Consider the following 21,331-nt stretch of genomic DNA (forward strand, 5'->3'; position numbering starts at 1 on the left):
TAGGTGCATACCGCCACCTACTGTACATGAGTGTGTAACTCTGTGGCTCAACCTACTATATTCTATTTTTTAATTTTGTGTTATGTAAAAATAAAAACAATGCTTTATTAATTACCATATTTTCCTCTATATCTCCATCTCGCCCTAATATTCCTTTAATACTCCATTCTCTCCCATTTTCCATAATTACTTTCCTCATCCTCTCTCTTTCCGTTGCATATTTAATGCATTTCATCAGAACATGATCCACATTTTCTTTTGCTCCACAACCCTCACATATATCATCATTTCTCTTCCCTAATATATATAAAAACTCATTCAGATATGTGTGTCCAGTTCTTAATCTAGTAAAAATGATCTCTTCCCTTCTGCTTCTTTCTCCATAATTTTTAATTATTACAGATTTTTGAATCCTATATAATCTTCTTCCTTTCTCATCTTCATCCCATATTTTTTGCCACATTTCTGTTTCTTTCTTTTTAATTATTGATTTCCCTTCCCCTTTCCCAAATGTAATCTCTACTACATTTTGCTTTACTAAAGCCTTTTAGCTAGCTTGTCTGCTTTTTCATTTCCTATCACCCCTTCATGTGCCGGTACCCAACAGAACTTAACATCTATTCCATATCTAAATAACCTAAATAAACTCTGATATATTTCTAAAACAAGGTCTTTCCTATTATTTCCTCCTGAGTGAATACTTTCTATTGCAGCTTTTGAATCTGTACAAATTACCACTCTATCCGGTCTAACCTCCTCCACCCACTGTAAACTAAAAATAATTGCAACCATTTCTGCTGTGTATATAGATAAAAGGTCTGTTAATCTTTCACATTTACATATATTAAACTCTGGAATGTATATCCCTATTCCCACATTTCCCTTTGAATTTTTTGAACCATCTGTGTATATTTTTAAATAACTATAATACCATTGTCTAATATATATGCTAGTTTTAACCCCAACTTCATTATGTTTCCATTCTCTTTTCATTTCATGTATTTTAAGGTTAACTTTGGTTTCTGGAAACAACCATGGTGGCACAGCACTAATTGGATTATTTTTTGCAAATGTCTTATTATCTAACTCATATATTTTTGCCCATTTATTCACATTCCAGCCAAAACCCTTTCTTGTAAATTTGGAATATTCCCAACAGTTCTTTATAATGCTTGTTGCTAAATTTTCTTGACTACTACTTTTAACTCTGATCCAATATGAAAGTGATATTTTGACCCGTCTCATTTCCAAAGGAGTTTCTCCAGCCTCTACCAAAAGAGCATTAATAGGGGTAGTCTTAGTTCCTCCAGTAACTATTCGTAATGCCCTAAATTGTAATTTGTCTACTATTTGTAATGATGATTTAGCTGCTGCTCCATATACCATACATCCATAATCTATTGCTGATCTCATAAGTGCCCTGTAAATATTCAATAGTGACTGCTTATCAGCCCCCCAATCATTCCCAGCCACGGCTTTGATGAGATTTATTACTTTCTTACATTTTGTTTCTAAATGTTTAATATGTATTTTCCAATTATATGAACTATCTAACCATAATCCTAAATATTTGAATTCTGCTACTCTTTTTATAGGTTGATCATATAATTTTATTTCTCCTATATCAATATTTCTTTTATTACTGAAAATCATATAACAAGATTTACTCACTGACAATTTAAATCCCCATTCATATGACCATTTTTCTATTTTATTTACAACTCTCTTTATATTTTTTACTATGTGCGAAACATTCCTTCCCCTCATCCATATGGCTCCATCATCTGCATATAGTGCTGATTTAATGCATTTATCTATATTTAAGAATATATCATTAATCATAATATTAAAAAGTAAAGGACTAATTACACTCCCTTGAGGAGTGCCGTTTTCTACTTTAAAATCTCTTGAATAATTATCACCAACTTTAACTCTAATTTTCCTATCTGCAAAGAAACTTGCTATCCAATTATACATTCTTCCACCTATTCCCATATTTCCCAACTTAATCAGTAAACCTTCCCTCCACATTGAATCATATGCTTTTTCTATATCAAAGAATACTGCTATTATCAATTCCTTCATTTTTAATCCTTTTTCTATATCATTAGTAATTCTCACTAGTGCATCCATTGTAGACCTTCCTGTTCTAAATCCACATTGATAATTACTGAATATCTGCCTCTGCTCTAAAATAAACCCTAATCTCTTAACTAATATTTTCTCCATCCACTTACATAAGTGAGATGTCAATGCTATTGGTCTATAATTATTTGGGTCTGAAGTATCTTTTCCTGGTTTATTAAATGGGAGGATTATTGCAATTTTCCATTTCTTTGGAACTTCACCTTCTCTCCAAATTTTATTAAAAAGTCGTAGAATTAATTTTAACGTTGCTTCCGGTAATCTTCTAAACATTGCATAACAAAGATTATCATCTCCTGGAGCTGAATATCCAGTATCTTTAATAACTGTTTTTATTTCATTCATGCTTATTTCTTCATCTAATGCTGATACAAATCTATCTTTCTTTTTGTATATATCATTAAATTCTTTGAGTTTTTGTTCTTTTTGATTCCTATGTATATTTCCTAAGTGCTCCCCACTATGCACTGCTGCAAATGCCTCACCCAAAATGTCTGCCTTATCTTTATTTAACACCACAATTTCTTGACCACTAACCAGTGCTGGAATTCTAACTTGATTTCTTTTCCCACCCATTTTCTTAAACATTGACCAAACATTTTGTAGTTTAACTTCTGCTCCTATAGATGAACAATAATTTCTCCATGTTTCCTTCTTAGCCTCTTTAATTATTTTACGAGCCTCTGCCCTTTTCTTCTTATATTTAATAAGATTTTCTCCTGTCAAATTTTTCTGTAGAGTTTTAAAAGCTTTATTTCGTTCTTTAATCACTCTGCTACAATCCTCATTCCACCATGGCACAATTTTTGTTTTTCCTTTAATAATTGCTTTTGGAATACTTATTTCTGCAGCATTTAGTATATGATCCGTTACCTGTTTAGTGCACTCATCTATATTTCCTTTTAATGTCACTAAATGACTAGTTTGCTCACATACTGTTCTAAACATTTGCCATTTTGCTTTACTAAAGCACCATCTTGTGATTTTAATTTCATCTTGTCTAAATAAATTATCTTTAATAATTGTGCTAACAGGGAAATGATCACTTCCTATTGTAGACTCTCCCCTCACACCCCATTCACAAGAACTTACTATTGAACTGGATACTAATGTTAGATCAAGACATGACATAGTTCCTTTATGTATATCAATTCTTGTTCCCTGTCCATTATTAAGACACACCAGTGACCTTTCATCCATCATTTCCTCTACTATTTTACCATTATTGTCCGTCTGTCTGCTTCCCCATAGGCCATTATGTGCATTGAAATCCCCACACCAAACTTCTCTTCTTGTTATTGATCCTAAAATGTTATTAAACACCTCACTGTCTAACCTTTTACATGGATTATAATAGTTGAGAATCCTAATATTACCAATTTTTTCTAAATTATATAATTCTACACTTACACATTCATACTGACCAGGTACTTGATATTCTTTAAATGCCAATCCATCTTTAATGAAAGTTGCACAACCTCCTCCATTACTATTGTTACTCCTATCTCTTCTGACTGAACTGTACCCTGGAATTTTATAATCTAAAGATGGTTTTAGCCAAGTTTCCTGTATGCAAATAACATCTGGAACTGTTTCTAATTTGTGTACATATTTTTTAAGTTCTTGACCATTTACTATAAGACTTCTAGCATTCCATTGTAGAATATGAATTACCATTTTTTTTTATTTTTTATTTATTTTTTTTTTTTTTTTATTCCTTTTCTTGATCATTTCCAGCTGAACTCAGAAGTTTATGAATTTGATCTGCTTGAATCTCTTTCATGTCCAGAAACCTTCCTGCTGCTTCTACAATCGTTTTGATTTTATCACTTTTCTTTTTCATTTGCACTGTAACATTAATAATGTGACAAATAAATGCCACAAAATTATCTTTTTTCACCATCATTGTATTCTCATCAACATTACATTTGTGCTTACATACATTACGTTCAGCTGTTGAACTAACATTGATTTGCTTCTGTTTTCTTTGTGAATCATTATTTTCCTGATTTAAATCTCCTTGATTAAGTTCTTTATTTCCCAAGTTATTTGTACTTTCTTTTCTAACTTTCTTTAATGCCTCAGCATATGACACCTTCTCTGTTATTTTTATTCTTTGTGCTTGCCTTGCTTCTCTTTGTACTATACACCCTCCATATGCTGCACTATGTTCTCCTCCACAATTACAACATTTCACTTTAGCGTCTTTATCACACTTTCCATACTCATGCGACCCTCCACATCTTGCACACCTCATTTTCCCTTTACACTCCTTTGCTACATGACCCATTCTCTGACAAACAAAACACCTTATTGGATTTGGAATGTATTCTCTCACCCTGTAATTTATGTATCCTATCTGTACCGATTCCGGCACAACATCCTCAAACATCAATATTATTGCCATTGTGTCTTTAACTACTCCTTCTCTTTTGTGTTTTATCCTTGTTACTTCCATAACTTTGCCTCCTTTTATTTCTTGTTTGATTTCTTCAACTGTCATGTCTAGTGGAACTCCTGTAATCACTCCTCTTAATCTTGCAGCTGCACCAGGGATGAATGTTTTGACTCTTTCACCTACCAAGGTTGTCATTTTGAGAATCTGTTCTTGTTGTTTTTTGCTAGTAGCAAAAATTAATATCTTTCGGTTATTCATTATCCTGGCTGAATTAATTTGTCCAATTTCTTTCTCTATTGCTTTTGTTAGTTTTATCGGATGAAGATGTCCTCCCTCTTGTTTAAACTCTACTGTGACTTTCCACTCCTCTTCCCCATTTCCTCTCTCTCCCTGTACTTGTTTTTCCTGACTTTTTATTGTTTTTGTCTTTTTACTTCTTTCCTCTCTAACCTCACTCCCATCTGACCAACTTCTATCTCTTTCCTGTCTTTGTCTTATTTCTCTCTTTCTCCTAGACGACCTAGACATCATCCATTCCATTTCTTCTCCACTATTTCCACCTGATGTAGAAGCCATAAAGTTACATTCAATGTACAGTTTATGCAATCCGCCAGAAATAATCAACTCCTACCGACTTTCACTCTGCTCACAATCTCCCCGCTTCTTCTTCGTCTTTCTCCTTCTCCAACTCCAACCGACGGCGTCTGCTTCATACTCTGGCTCTTCTTTTAAACCCTCACCAATTACCTGATGAGGCACAGCTGAGGATCCAACCTGCCTGTCACACCCTGAGGAAGGAGGAGGTGACGCAAAACACTACAGGTAGACATGGAACATGACAGTAGAGTGAGAAAAATAGACCCTGATGTCCTCCAGTATCCTAAGCCTATAGTAGCATAACTATAGAGGTAGCTCAGGGTAACATGAGCCACTCTAACTATGAGCTTTGTCAAAAAGGAAAGTTTTAAAATGTGTCTTAAAAGTAGACGGGGTGTCTGCCTCACGGACCAAAGCTGGGAGTTGGTTCCACAGGAGAGGAGCCTGATAGCTAAAGGATCTGCCTCCCATTCTACTTTTAGAGACTCTAGGAACCACCAGCAGACCTGCAGTCTGAGAGCGAAGTGCTCTGTTAGGAACATACAGGGTAATCAGAGCTCTGATATATGATGGAGCTTGATTATTAAGGGCTTTATATGTTAGAAGAAGAATTTTAAATTCTATTCTTGATTTAACAGGAAGCCAATGAAGGGAAGCTAAAATTGGAGAAATATGATCCCTCTTGTTGATTTTCATCAGAACTCTTGCTGCAGCATTTTGGATCAGCTGAAGGCTTTGAACTGCAATTCCTGATAGCAAAGAATTACAATAGTCCAGCCTTGAAGTAACAAATGCATGGACTAGTTTTTCAGCATCACCCCTGGACAGAATGTTTCTAATTTTGGCAATATTCCTGAGGTGTAAAAAGGAAACTCTGGAAACCTGTTTTTTTTTTTTTTCCCAGTGTCCTGTCTAGCAATGTGGCAATAGGAATTGATGTCTCAATGCCAGATAGAGCTCGACAGAGTTTGCTTTTACAAGTGGAGCGAACAGCTTTCGCCATAGTGCTCTACTTGATTTATGCTTGTAAATAGCTTTATTGTGATTCCTGCAAGGAGAATTTCAAATGATATGGACATTACAATGGGAGAGTAAATGAAGAACAAGAAGTGAAAGAGAAAGAAAAGAAAAAGAAAAAAAAGAGTTGAGGTGAAAGAAAGAAGAGATAAAAGGGAGAGAATGATAAAACCTTCTTTGTCTGCTCCGTCACCTGGAAAGAGAGATGCAAAAAGAACAGCACAACCAACAGACATAAAGCAACAGATACAATCGAATAACCTCTAGATGCCATTGCTAAATCATATATTTTATTATGTAAGCTGACATGTGTAATGTGATACTTGAAAAAAGAAAGTGAAAGAACATAAATAAATAAATAAATTATAAGATTACTGTATATAAGTGAACATTTAATACCTGGGACCCAGCACCTGTGGGAGTTTGTGAGAGTGCACTAGTTTAGGTGAAAATTATCCAGAAGGAAATAGCTTGATAGTGGTTGTGGAGAACCAAAGGCCCGCCTTCCCCGAGCACAGAGGCAGGAGTCAGGGGACCCATAACCCCCCCCCCCCCCCCCCACACACACCCGTAGATTTAATCCCTCCCCAACACTAACGTTCAAACAACTCACCATACAATCGACAGTAGACATCCAGGCTGGGTAGGTCCCTACTCCCCCTCCTTCCCGCTCACTCCCCCTCCTTCCCGCTCACTCCCCCTCCTTCCCGCTCCCCCCACTAGCAGAGTGCCTATCCAATGCAGGAGAAGAGCATCTGCCCTGAGATGTTAATGACCATGCTCCCCTACCAGCTCAACAGGCCCCAAGGCCCCCCAGCGCACCCGAGGCCCCGTGCAGGGGCGGACACCCGGGCGCGCCGGCCCACACCAAAAGCGGCACACCCCCCGGAACCGGAACCCCAGAGGCCCCGCCGGGGCCCCCGCCCGAGGGCGGCGCGCCCCAGGGACCCCAGACCCCCAGACCCACCCCGGCCCCAGCCAGCGGCAGCACAGCTACCAGGTCAGTAACCCACGTCCGTCAACACGCAGCTCCCAAAAAGCGCCGCAAGCGGCTGCTGTAGGCCACCCGTAGGCCTCCCATGCTCCTCCCAGATGGGGGCAACAGACCCCGGAGTCAGATCCACCAGGCGCCCTACTCCAAGTGCCCCCAGAGCCCCAGGAACCCCTCCATCCAGCCACTGCGCCCTGCAGGTAACAACCCACCGCCCCCTATTCCACTAAGTGATGGTGTTGATCAGAGGAGCCCAAAGAGACCAATCAGATGTGGAAGCAGATGCTGTCTCTAGATTAATATGATCCAACAAAAGATCTCTATACTGATTGATAGTGAGATTTTCTTTACTTTTCCAATTCATGAGGATAGTTTTCTTTGCAATACATAAAGCAGTGAAAACCATGTAAACTATTTCTTTTTTCAGAGGACTTTCCTCAAAATTACAGAGCAAGCAAACTAATGGGGAAGGTGTAATTTTACAGCTCAAGCACTTTGATAAGTCCTTACATATCTGTGTCCAGAACCTCTGGACTGGTGTGCATAACCATAACGCATGAAAATAATTATCAGGATGATTGCCTATGCAGTGTGGACAGATATTAGTTTGGGCCAACCCCATCTTGAATAATCTTTGTCCTGTGTAGTGTACTCTGTGAATGACTTTGTATTGTATTAGTTGTAAGTTGGTGTTTCTAGTCAATTTGAAAGTTCTTAGACATATTTGAGCCCAGAAATTTTGTTCAAAGGTGCCTGATAAATCCTTTTCCCATTTCATAATAGGAAGAGATATCGAATCATCTATTTTAGTCAGTGTCCTGTATGATTTAGACAGTAGTTTGGGGGTGGGGGGGGGGGTAAATCTAGGAACTGTAATATATTAGTTGGGATTTGTAAACCACCATTAATATGCTTATATTTATTTTTAATTATAGATTTAAGTTGTTCATATTCCAAGAATTTATTTTTACTAATGCCATATTGCATATTTCGTTTAGCAAAATTTATGAACTCGGTTCCGTCAAGTAGATGTTCCAGATATTTAATACCTTTATTCTTCCAGTATGTAAAGTTTATCATTTTGTAATTTTGTAGGATATCTGGGTTATTCCAGATATGTGTACGACTGCATGGGATAAGGGATGACTTTGTCATTTTAAGGAACTCCCACCATGCTGTCAGAGTAGAACTAATGTTGATATTTTTGAAGCATGTATGCCGTTTAATATTTGAGCTAATAAACGGCAGATCTGAAATCATGATATTATTGCACATTTCCTGTTCTATATCTAACCAAGGCTCATCTAAAATACTATTTTTATCCATTTAGAGATGTATTGTAGCCTATAGTTATGGAAGTTAGGCAAATCTAATCCTCCCCTGTCTTTAGTCTTCTGTATTGTCTTTAAGCTAATACGTGGGGGTTTATCTTTCCAAAGAAATTTAAAAATGGCAGAGTCTAGAGGTTTAAACCAGTCAGATGATGGTTTATTGGGGATCATTGAAAATAAATAATTAATTCTAGGTAGGACCATCATTTTTATTGAAGCTACCCTACCCATAAGTGTGATTGGAAGCGATTTCCATCTTTCAAGGTCCTCTTCTATCCTGTTTAAAAGTGGGGCATGGTTAAGTTTAAGTAAATCCGTTAATTTAGACGACACAGTAATACCTCAATATTTAATATTTCCTGATTGCATTTGTAAATCTAGGGAGTTTTCGGGAGAGCAATTAATTGACAGTACCGTAGATTTAGACCAGTTTAACGAGTAATCTGATACTTTAGAGAAAGATTCTAGTATTCTAATTACTTGTAAAAGAGAATTATTTGAATGCTGGAGATAAAGTAATACATCATCCGCGTACAGACTAATCTTATGCTCTATTTTCATGCATTTTATTCCTTTTACAGCTTTTGTTTGTCTGATTGTTGCTGCTAGAGGTTCTATAAAGATGGCAAAAAGTGATGGAGAAAGAGGGCATCCTTGCCTGGTGCCCCTCTGTAGACAAAAACTGGAAGATATTTGATTATTTGTCCTGACACAGGCTGTTGGAGAATTGTATAGAATTTTTAACCAGTTTATGAATAAATCGGCAAAACCGAATTTATGAAGAGTAGCGAATAAAAATTTCCAATTTACTCTATCAAATGCTTTTTCTGCATCTAAAGACAATATATTGGTTTTAATGTTTTTACTGTAGGAATAATCAATTAAATTAAGTAATCGGCGTGTATTTGTGGATGACTGCCTTCCTCTGATGAAACCAGTTTGATCTGGATGTATTATGAGAGGAGTTACTTTGTCTAATCTTTTTGCAAAAGCTTTACAGATTATCTTAATATCCACATTAATTAAGGATATGGGACGATAACTAGTGGGCAACACAGGATCTTTGTCTGGCTTGAGCAGAAGGCTGATGGTGGCAGAATTCATATTAGCTGGAAATCTACCTTTTTCCTGTATTCCCTGCAACATTCTGCTTCCTGACTTATTGCCATGTCCAAAATTTTATATTCGAAGTCTTTGTATTAGAAATCTATTTTGCTTTTCAATATAGTGGTTTAGTTCTAATTTTACTTCACGGATTTTACCTAACTTTCCTTCTTCTTGAGAGGATTCTAGTAACTTAAGTTTTTCTTCTAATTCCTGAATCTTTTTGTTTTCTTTTTTCTTTTTATTAGATGAGAAAGAAATTATTTTACCTCTCATCACTGCTTTTCCAGCTTCCCACAATATCGATGCCGATGTACCTGGTTGATCATTGTATTCTAAGTATGAAGCCCACTGATTGATGAATTTCATAAATTCTTCATCCTTAAGCAGTGATGTATTAAATCTCCAGCTTTTGTTTTGTGGGGTTATTTTTTTATTAATTAAGGTGAGAGTAACAGGAGCGTGATCACTGATAGCAATAGGATGAATTACCGTCTCTGAAACAACCGACAGCAGTGAGCTACTTATTAGAAAGTAGTCCAGACGAGAGTACGAATGGTGAACATTTGAGAAAAAAGTGTATTCTTTACTATTAGGATGAAGAGAACGCCATGCATCGCAAAGACCAAAATCACTCATGTATTGTTTGATTACACTTACTGACTGCCAACTACGCTGAGTCTCTGTTTTATTCAACCTGTCTATATCGTTATTTAAACCAAAGTTGAAGTCACCTCCTATAATTAGTGAATAATCCCCGTGTTTTGAAAGTGCAAGGAAGAATTGGTGGAAAAAAGAGGGGTTATCAACATTTGGACCATATATACTGACAATACATAGCTTCTGGTTATGGATAGCTATTTTTATTATTATGTATCTACCTTCAGGATCTATAGTTTTATCTAATATTTTAAAACTAACGTTTTTGTGGATTAAGATTGCTACACCTCTCTGTCTAGAGTTATAGCCGGCCGCAAACACATCAGGGAACTCAGGTGAATTAAACTCACTTGCATTTGTAGCTGATTTGTGGGTTTCTTGCAATAAGACAACATCTGCCTTTAATCCAGAGAAGACGGCTCACCCGCTACTACCATCTAATGTAGAACAGATTACTAGATCAATGTGTGCTTCTGTGCTTTTTGTTTTTCTTGTTGTGTCTCTGTTCTGTCTTCTGTAACCCCAGTCGGTCGAGGCAAATGACCGTTCATACTGAGCCCGGTTCTGCCGGAGGTTTTTCCTTCCCGTTAATGGGTGGTTTTTCTTCCCACTGTCGCTTCATGCTTGCTCAGTATGAGGGATTGCAGCAAAGCCATGTACAATGCAGATGACTCTTTCTGTGGCTCTACGCTTCCCCAGGAGTGAATGCTGCTTGTCGGGACTTTGATGCAATCAACTAGTTTCCTTATATAGGACATTTTTGACCAATCTGTATAATCTGACCCAATCTGTATAATATGATTGAACATGACTTTGTAAAGTGCCTTGAGATGACATGTTTCATGATTTGGCGCTATTTAAATAAAATTGAATTGAATTGAATTGAATCTAGTAAGCTGGTTAATGATCTTCATTTTTTTCTCTCTGGTGCCAGCCCCATGCACATTCCATGTCAAAAACTTTACATCCGCCATAGATGTGAGTGAGAAGTTAGAAGGTGCATGCCCTTGAGAAAATAGTTATACATAGACCCAGGTAGCATCATATGATGTGCTTGTGATTGATTGATGATCAGGAAGGAAGCAGACAAATAAAATAGAAATACACAAAAAAATAAAAAAGTGCAAAGAGTAATTGAGTGTGAAAAGGGATAAACCATAGCCCGTGCCTTGTGTACCCGACCGTGAACAACAACCATACCAACGTGCTCTTGAGCAGTGCGTTTTTTTTTATTTATCACCGTGTACCGATCTGTGCGCCTCTTTTATTTATTTATTTTATTTATTTATTTTAAGTCATTGAAACATGCTTTAAGTCCACCTGTGGTGTAACTAATAAAGCCAAGGGGTGATCTTCTGATCCCTGAACAACTGTCCATTAATATAAAGTCTGTCAACCGATATGGTGGCTTTAACGCCGTCCATCATATATTTTTTCCTGATTGGGAACGGTACTCGCCTGCGATCTAGGATTTCCTTAGGAAACTGATCATTAACACTAAAGTCTGTCCCTCTCAGTTCCCTGCCACAACTTCTAACAAATTCTTTTTGTTTATAATGCTCAAATTTAGCTATGATCGGGCGAGGACGGGTTTTGTCGGGTTTCTTACCTTCGAGCCGGTGGACTCGATGAAAAGTGATGTTTTTTACCTGATCCGCCGGGATTTTTAGCTTCTGCTGGAGAAAGTTCCGGACCGTTTCTTCGGCTAACTCTCCCTGCTGCTCCTGGATGCCTGCAAAGACGAGATTATCTCTCATACTTCGCGACTGTATGTCCAGAATGGATTCCTTCATTTTCTTATTTTCGCCAGAAAGCTGGATAATCCCTTCGGTCAGCTCTGTAACCTTCCCCCTCAGCGCGTCATTCTCCGCGGCCATAGCTGTTAGCTGGGCTTGGCTAAACTCCATCGACTCTCTCAGAGACTGAAACTCCTTATGTAGAACCTCTACCAAGCCGAGACGCGCGTCAAGGCTGGTAAGCTTCTTGTCAGTGGATTCCAAGATGTCACTGAAGTTCCTGTCGGGAGACAGAGTAGATGAAGATGACGCACTGGTGGAATTAGAACGAGTGCGCTTAAGTGACGGTGTGCTAGCAGCCGTAGGCTTCTGGGCCTTCCCCATCACGATGCTATCAAAACACTCGTCCAGGTAGCACTCCAGGCTCGTCACGGTCTCTTCGTCCAGTTTGTTCCCTCGTAAAAGTTGTAAATGTTTGGGCTTTTACTTTGTATTATTTTCAGTTATTGGTTCGTTCTTACCTTAGCTTGTTTGATTTGAATTACATGAACGCCTCCATTTTACTTACGCACAGCTCTCGCGAGATCTCAGCCGCTCATCTCCGTTCATCTTACCAAAACCGAATATGGGATTTTAAATGACATGTCTTGGTCGAAAACAACACAAAGATTTTTTACTTTATTACCAGAGGCCAAGTTAATGCCATCCAGATTAAGTGATTGATTAAGAACTTTTTTTTTTGAGGACTCTGGTCCAAAGATTACAACTTCTGTCTTGTCAGAATTTAAATGCAGGAAATTTAAAGCTTTTGATGTCATCTAGACATGCCTGCAGTCGAAGTGATTGATGGAATTCATCAGGATTAATGGATAAATATAGCTGAGTGTCATCAGCATAACAGTGGAAATTATTCCATGCTGGCTGATAATTAAGAATCTGTTATCGGTGTCAGGGAGAGCTTGCTCATTGCTGGGCTGCTGGTCACTGTGCATGTTGGTTCTGTTGCCTCTCCACATATCACGTGGATTATTGTTGCTTAGGTCGTCCTTGATGTGGTGGTTGTATCTTTGCATTGCTTTTTTCAGTTCACTTCTAGCCCTGCAGGGACCGCACCAACCTGTCCAACCATGGTTTCTGGTTAGGAAACACTCCAGCATCAGTGCAGAAGTGAATATGGGAAAGCACAGATGATGTGTAGTTTTCTTAGCCAGCGTCTTCTTTAAACACTTTCCAGTCTGTGCTTTCAAAACAGTCCCATAGAGCTGAGCAGGTGTCCTCTGTCCAAAGCTGAATGTTTTTGATCACATGTCTGGTTATGCAGATCTGTGGTTCGTAGGCAGGGATAAGTAGATGATGATTATGGCCTGATTCTGTACTGCGGGGAACAGGGATGGAGGAAAGGAGGATGGAGGGAACATTGCTGAACTGATAGTTGGTCTCTTGGTGTTTCTTTGATGAGGTTATTCTTGATGTTTTCGTGCGCTGCGGAAGGCAGAAATCTTCATCATGGGAGCCTTGCCCCCTCCATCAGCAAAAGCAAGTAGCCAGATCATAAAGTGCCAAATGAAAACGCTGATTATAATATGTTTAATAAGAAAAAAAACATTCCTGTTGTTATGTTATTACTTATAACACAACATGGAACGGGAGTGACTGGGTAACAGGGTTGTAAGCCTCATAATTTAATTTATCCGCATGAACATAGAAAGTGACTTCCACTGATATGTGGTCTGATGAACCAAAGTTAGGAGCTGCAGCAGCTTTTTATGCTCCTGGTTTCCCCAGCATTTAACATGAGATGCTTTTGCTGGCACCGGTTTGGATTCACTGTCTGTACTGTGACTCGTCTTCATCTGTGATGAGACCGACTATGGCAGAGTCATCAGAGAACCTTTGAAGAATAAATAAGAAATGCCTTTATTGTAAAAAAAAAAAAAAAAAAAAAGGCGTTACAGTGGCAAAGACACAGAGTTACATACAATTAATAGTAAAGGGAAAAAAACATAACATAAGCTCTGATCTAGGGTGCCAATGTGTGGAGCTGATGGAGAAGTATGTGGTGTTTAGAGGGTGAACAGAAACGTGTCCCATAATGTAGACCATGTATTTATATTAGTGCATTCTGTCACATTTAATTCTTTAAATCTATAGGGATATTTCCAGGTAATGTGGAGAGACAGGGAAAGAGGTTTTAGTGTTCAGTATTACTAGAATTATTCACCTTGAAATAACAGTGATAGACTGGCGACCTCTCCAGGGTGTACCACAACTTAATTTATTACAGAACTCAGAATTTAACATCAGAATTAAAAAATATGGAAACTGACAAATGCAAAAGCTCTGTAAAGTTGTAATAATTCGTTTTTATTTTGTTTTGTCTTTGTTCACCAGAGAGCCCCAGCAACATAACCCTCCCCATCATAGCTGCTGGGATTACTTTGGTTCTTGTTTCCATCGCCGCTGCTGTTGGATATGTGGTTAACAAAAAGAAAATAGGTGAGCAACTTGAATTTTGTGTTTAGTATGACATGTTTTTGACGCCTTCTTCCATTTTTTAAATCTTTAACTAGTTTTAGGCTACAGAGCCACCGACTAAGGAGATTGTGATTAAATGGTAGTAATTAAAGGAACCGTGTAATAAGAACAGAAGCAATATAAAAAATAAAGGAATACGCAGTAATTTGTTAAACGTTACATCAATTTCTATAAATGTTTTACAGATTGAGATACACTACGATTATCCTGTAAGAAATGTTTTGTTTTACTGTCTTTCAGATAATTGTATAGTACATATATTTAAAAGGATAGTGAGGATTTTGTAGGTGTATGTAAAATCGCTACCAGTAATACTTCCCTGACAGATTTCGTATTGTTATCTTATAAAATGTCAGTGAGGTGTATCTGATCAGATAGACTCCCATGTTAGCTGATTTTAGTAACTTAAAACAAGTCAACCTGAAAATGTTTGCAATTTGTTTACTGCAGATTAGGGAACTTTTTTTGTTTACAGATAAGGGAACTTCACTTGAACTTCTTCAATACTTTAACTTCCTTTTTTGCTTTGAACTATTTTAGGGTTCTTTACTCTCTATTTACCCTGACTCTTTCTGACCTTTCAGCTCACGAGAATGGCATTGAACTCACTGAGACGCTGAATCCAGAGATCTGAAGAATAATCCATTGCTTGATGTGAGAATTCACTATATTTATTCACGTGAAGTTCTGTCAGTACAGTTTTTTTGTTGCTGTTGCTGTTAATAATTACGTCATGTAGAAAGGGGTTAAGATACAGCGATACTGAGTAAGTGAAACCAGATTTTTATCTTTGCTAAAATCTGTTTGTCTTAAACCACAAACCTCATTCAAGTTAAGACTTGTTTCCCACCATTGTTATCAGCTGCTCAGATCTGTGTTTAAAAGCAAATCACACCTTCCAAGTGTTGACACGATAGCAGTGAAATGACATCTTTGATAGTAAAAGGTTGTACTGCAAGGACTTTCTACTCTGGCTCATCTCCTGATTATTTTCCTGATGCAAGCTTACTTAGGAACTGCTTTCTGTTTGTCTGCAGACAGAAATTATTTAAGCACAACTAATACATGTTTTTGTAGAAAGATATTTTGCTATTTTGGATTCAAATAAAAAAGTCAATCAATCTGAATGTAATACAAGGCAAAAATAATATAAACAATGCCCTAAGTTTTCAGGCTAATAAAATTTTTTTAAAAATAAATTCAAAATATATGTAAGCATGTTAATAAAGTTTATGGTAACATTTAGTTGCAAGGACAAAAAAAATCGCATCACAATATAAAAACAAGAAGTAAAAATGATTCATAGCCTCACAAATGAACAGCTTTATAAAACAATTGGTTGAATATCTCTTATATGATTATTTGGAGGTGCATCAAGGAGTCCTGGAACAGTTGTTATAAAGTGCCTTGGCAAAGAATGATGATTGCTTTAACATTTATGAAACTTTAATGTATATGTTTTTAGAAAAGAATGACACTTTTACTTAAGACTCTTTAGATTAGAACTAGGATAATACATAAATGCAATGGATGCCAGCTAGTTGAACTACCATTTGTTTTTTCATGGCTTTTGTCGTAGTTTTAGGGTATTTTCTGACTTGCATGCAAAGATCTATCAGGAGACAAATATAAAAATGTAATAAGTTTATTGGGAAGCAGGATGGGTGGATGATGGAGTATGTGAAGTAATCTGGGATCTTGATAAAGTAGATACTGTGAAGGAGAGGTAAAAGGTGCAGCAGGACATGAAGGTTGAGATTGGTAGTTGTCTTACTGTGGTGGATTGAAGGTGAGAGTCAGGAAGAAGTGAACAGGGTCTGAAAGGTGTGATCAGTGTCCAAAATTAAGTTTCTGATTAACCGGCCAGGTTGGCCGGTAGATGTAAAAAAAACAACTGGCCAAGCATATGTTTTACTGGCCAAAATACTAAATTATTTCACACATATATACACCTCACTTTAAGCACATAATATGTTTTATAATATGGTATTATGTCAGAAGAGAAAAGAGAAGAAGTCAAACATTAAATAGTAAGAAGAAAAACACTTAATCATTAGATTCCTAATTCCTGATTTAATTCATTAAAATCTAATCAGACTCCTCGCTCTCTACTTTTGGTGCTTTCACACAGTTCATGAAGTCTGGCCTCCTGCTCCTGCCACAGTCCTTGTGCCTTCTCCACCGACTTGATGCCTACAAACTTTGATTCAGTTTTGCCCTGGTGACTGAATCTGACATAAACTACATCCTACTCCTTCACAGAACTGTCTTTGGAGCCATCTGTGGTAATGGAGAGAAATTTTGTGTTCTTTTCTCTCCACCTCTGCTATATAGTTCATAAAGACTTTGGCCTGCTTTTCATTCCTGTACGTTGATCCCACAGCAATGCCCTTTTTGTTCCTCCAAACTGCACAAAAGAACAAAAAGTCTAATAAAAATAAATATACAATCATGTTGTTCAATTCAATCGGTAGCTTGGTATTTCTATTGAAAAGTCTACTTTGTATTATATAGTTACCTGAATAAGATGAGTCTGATTGAGAAGACCTCGCTTTTCACATTATTTTTTTTTATAAAACAAAACAACCTATATTCAGGTCAAAACAGTAATAAGCCACCTCTCTGAATGTTATTAAATATAATTTTTGAAGAAGCAAGTTTTATTTACTTTAACATCCACTTGAAGTCATAAAATGGCCTTGCTTTCTTGCCAATGGCATGAAACAGTAGTTTCATTTTGGTACATGTTTGCTCCAACATGGCCATGAGCGCAGTCACTGAGGATGTCTCGAGCAGAGGCTCAGGTTGAGCTCGGCACACTGACACACAGACTGTGTGGCGTTTACTCTGTTCGTGTTCACGGATGGCTCCATTGTTGTATTGCTCAACACAAACGAGTTGTTTCTGTTCTTATCATTAGCATAATGGTGACACACAGAACAGCTCATTAGCATAGCCTCGTAATGATAGTGCAGCCAGTTTCTTATGAGGCGGCCATCTCCGAACCACCATTTTTCACTAAACTTCCTGTTTGGGGCTGTAGGTCGGGCTTGTTTATCCTTCACATTGCTGCGCTTTCTTTTGAAAGGCTGACTGACTCCTGCTAAATACCGCCACATATTCCCGCTACGTAATTAGCCTGAGTTAAACGCTAGTTCTTGGCAAATGGAAATGATGTAGTTGCTCTCGTTCTCGAGTCACATGTGCGAGTGTGTGCGTGCACCACGCGTTTGTCATACGAGCTGACAGCAGAGGAACATGAAGAAGCATCCACCAAAATGATGACTGAAAAACATGACTTATGTGGTACAAACATTTATTCAATTCAATTCAATTCAATTTTATTTATATAGCGCCAAATCATGAAACATGTCATCTCAAGGCACTTTACAAAGTCAAGTTCAATCATATTATACAGATTGGGTCAGATTATACAGATTGGTCAAAAATGTCCTATATAAGGAAACCAGTTGATTGCATCAAAGTCCCGACAAGCAGCATTCACTCCTGGGGAACCATAGAGCCACAGGGAGAGTCGTCTGCATTGTACATGGCTTTGCTGCAATCCCTCATACTGAGCAAGCATGAAGCGACAGTGGGAAGAAAAACCACCCATTAGCGGGAAGGAAAAACCTCCGGCAGAACCGGGCTCAGTATGAACGGTCATCTGCCTCGACCGACTGGGGTTACAGAAGACAGAACAGAGACACAACAAGAGAAACAAAAAAGCACAGAAGCACACATTGATCCAGTAATCTGTTCTACATTAGATGGTAGTAGCGGGTGAGCCGTCTTCTCTGGATGATGTCACAGTTAACAGAACGCCAGACCAGGTGTACCTACTATGAAGATAAGAGAGAGAACAGAAAGTTAAAGCAGAAATGACAACACATAATGCATAATTGAAGAACAGTAGAACTCAATAGAGTGAGAAAATTAGATCCTGATATACTCCAGTAGCCTAAGCCTATAGCAGTAAAACTATAAAGGTAGCTGAGAGTAACATGAGCCACTAGTTATAATTTTTGTCAAAAAGAAAAGTTTTAAGCCTAGTCTTAAAAGTAGACAGGGTGTCTACCTCACGGACCAAAACTGGTCCGTGAGGCATAAAAATGTATGCGACATGTGGCAACAAGTCCTCTGATTTACTCGGCAAGCGGAACATTTTCTCGAATTTGGCATCTGGCGAGTGTTCATTTCAGAACCTGTGCTGCGTTCCGGGTGTGTGCAAGCCTTGGAGACGCATTCCAGAGTGGTGTCTTAAATGTTGGCATTGTATGACCGGCAGCCAGCTCCTCTAGAGTTCCAGCAGATTAATAAATGCAAAAGAGTCTGCAGGAGCACACTGCTCACCCTGCCCTCCACAAAACCTGCCGCTCCAAGGAGAAAAAAAAGAACAAACAAACACAAATAATATAAATATGGGTATGTCTGAGAAAAAAATAAATATATATATATATATATAAAGAAAACAGAAACTGAACATCTGTCAGGCATGTAGCCACAAACCACAAAAGCACATATTGAATAGTGCAAGTATGTGTAACAGTAGAAAGTGTTGCAATAGTGAATTAAGCATATAATAGTGTAGATAGTACAGTTACCCAGATCCCTGACTGCTTTGTTCATTGTTACTGGTCTGGCCTCTGTTAACAGTTCTGATTTAATCACTAAAACCATGAAGTTTACAAGTTTCTAGTTGGACCTGATCAAGACGGAGATAAAAAGGAAATAAACGTTGGTTTATTGTGTTGATCTGAATTAAACAGCATCTATACAAGCACTAAAATAGTGGCCTGTATTTATGTTTTCTCCCCTTTATTCTGATACCCTCAGATAAAATCCAGTGAACCTTCTCACTCTCAGGAAACACGGGGAGGAGGTTGTGGAGATGTTTAAACCAGGTTTATAAATATTGCTTAAGTCTTAAACAGCTCAGTGCAACCCATCATCTGGAAAAGAAAAGAGGATGACACAACTGCAAACCTACCAACATATTAGCCATCTAGTTAAGGTGACAGGCTGGGTAGCCAGAAAACAACCAAGAGGCCCACTGTAACTTTGGAGGAGCTGCAGAGATCCATAGTTCAGGTGGGGGAATTTCTCCAGTAAAAATGTTGCTCATTCATTACCAAAACTCTGGTTGTTTTGAAAAGGTGGCCAGATAATAAGCCAAGACGATGGAAACAGGAACCAAGATGAACAAGGAGCTCTCCTCAAATAAGACCAAAACTGAATATTCTGAACTACATGCTTGACACCATGGGTAGTGGAAAAACAGCACTGCACCACTCCAAATGCACCACCCCAATACTAAAGCATGGGAGCATCAAGCATCCTCCTCTTCAGGGACAGGGAGGTTGGTCAGCCACAATGGGAAGATGGAGGAAGCTAGAATGCTGTTAGAATGGCCCAGTCAAAGTCCAGACCTAAATCCCATTCAAGAACCTGGCCAAACTTAATGTTCAGAGAGAGGAATGAAGAAAACCATGTAATATTTTTCTTCCTTTTCACAGTTGGTTCATCACACAAAATCCCACTACAATACATTTTCTTTTGCAAGACATTGTACTTTACTAACATGTACATGATGGTACTTTTATTGATACCTAATCATTTTATCTGAAGTGTATAAATTACCTGGTTGCAGATTTTCTTGTTGCCTTTTTGTAATGTTTCAGCAGCACTTATACATTAAACGCAAGTATGAAAAATCTCCTGCAGGTAAAATGTGTCTGAGTGAAAGTGAGCCACCCAAATGCAGATAAATAATTAAATAATTAACACATTTTAATGATTAATTGGTTGATGCACATATTTGGGAAATGCAAGCAGTCCTTTTCAGTCTTGTCTTGGGAAAATGGTCTTTCAATTATTTATTAGCATTTTGAGTAGCATAAATGAAATAGTGTTCATATCACTGGGGAAGATTTTTTTTGCACTTTGTCCACTTTCTCTTTCGACTGTTTTTGATGAACCTGACTGCTTTCAGTTTTTGTATGTCATAAAACAACAAGTAGAAACACGTCGTCTGACAGTTACCATCTGCAGATATTCATGTTTTTACATGCCTGTGTATACTACAAGCATTACTACATAACAGTTCAAGAGTTATGCTCCATAAATCTCTTCAGTATTTTTTATCTCAAAGTATAATGCCTGGACAAAAAAAGTAACCACCAAAGAAAAAAAAGGCCACACACTGTAATATTTTATTGTAACACTTTTAGCTTTTATTACAACACACATTCACTGTGGCGCTGTTTCGATAAGCTTCTGCAATGTCACAAGAATTATTTCCACCCACTGCTACATTAATTTTTCACCAGGATCTTGCATTGATGATGGTAGACTCTGCCCACTGTGCAAAGCCTTCTCCTGCACATCCCAAAGATTCTCAATGGGGTTAAGGTCTGGACTCTGTGGTGGCCAATCCATGTGTGAAAATTATGTCTCATGCTCCCTGAACCAATCTTTCACATTTCAAGCCCGATGAATCTTGGCGTTGTCATCTTGGAATACGCCCGTGCCAACAGGGGAGAAAACATCCACGGATAGAATAACCTGGTCATTCAGTATATTCAGATAGTCAACTGACCTCATTCTTTGATCACATACTGTTGCCGAACTGCAGAAATCCCAAATCATAGCACTGCCCCTATAGACTTGTACAGTAGGCACTTGGCATGATGGGTGCATCACTTACGCCACATGTTTTTCCCTAGAAGACGATGGGTCCTGCGTTGGACAATTCTTAACCGAATTTTGGTAGTTTGGTTTCTAATCTGACTCTCGCCAGATGAATTTCTTTCCGTAG

At 38.0% G+C, this 21,331-nt stretch overlaps 1 protein-coding gene across 1 annotated transcript in view; it reads left to right on the forward strand.

Moving 5' to 3' along the window:
* Positions 1-17,011, forward strand: part of LOC110366412 (major histocompatibility complex class I-related gene protein) — a 42,826-nt gene extending 25,815 nt beyond the window's left edge. The window contains exons 4-6 of the mRNA XM_036134351.1: positions 14,371-14,475; positions 15,099-15,168; positions 16,646-17,011. Of these exons, the coding sequence (XP_035990244.1) occupies positions 14,371-14,475; positions 15,099-15,148 (155 nt within the window). The 3' untranslated portion in view covers positions 15,149-15,168; positions 16,646-17,011. The remainder of the gene's footprint in view (positions 1-14,370; positions 14,476-15,098; positions 15,169-16,645) is intronic.
* Positions 17,012-21,331: the final 4,320 nt, after the last annotated feature.

This window comes from Fundulus heteroclitus, unplaced genomic scaffold (genome assembly GCF_011125445.2).
Source record: "Fundulus heteroclitus isolate FHET01 unplaced genomic scaffold, MU-UCD_Fhet_4.1 scaffold_80, whole genome shotgun sequence".
NCBI lineage: Eukaryota > Metazoa > Chordata > Actinopteri > Cyprinodontiformes > Fundulidae > Fundulus > Fundulus heteroclitus.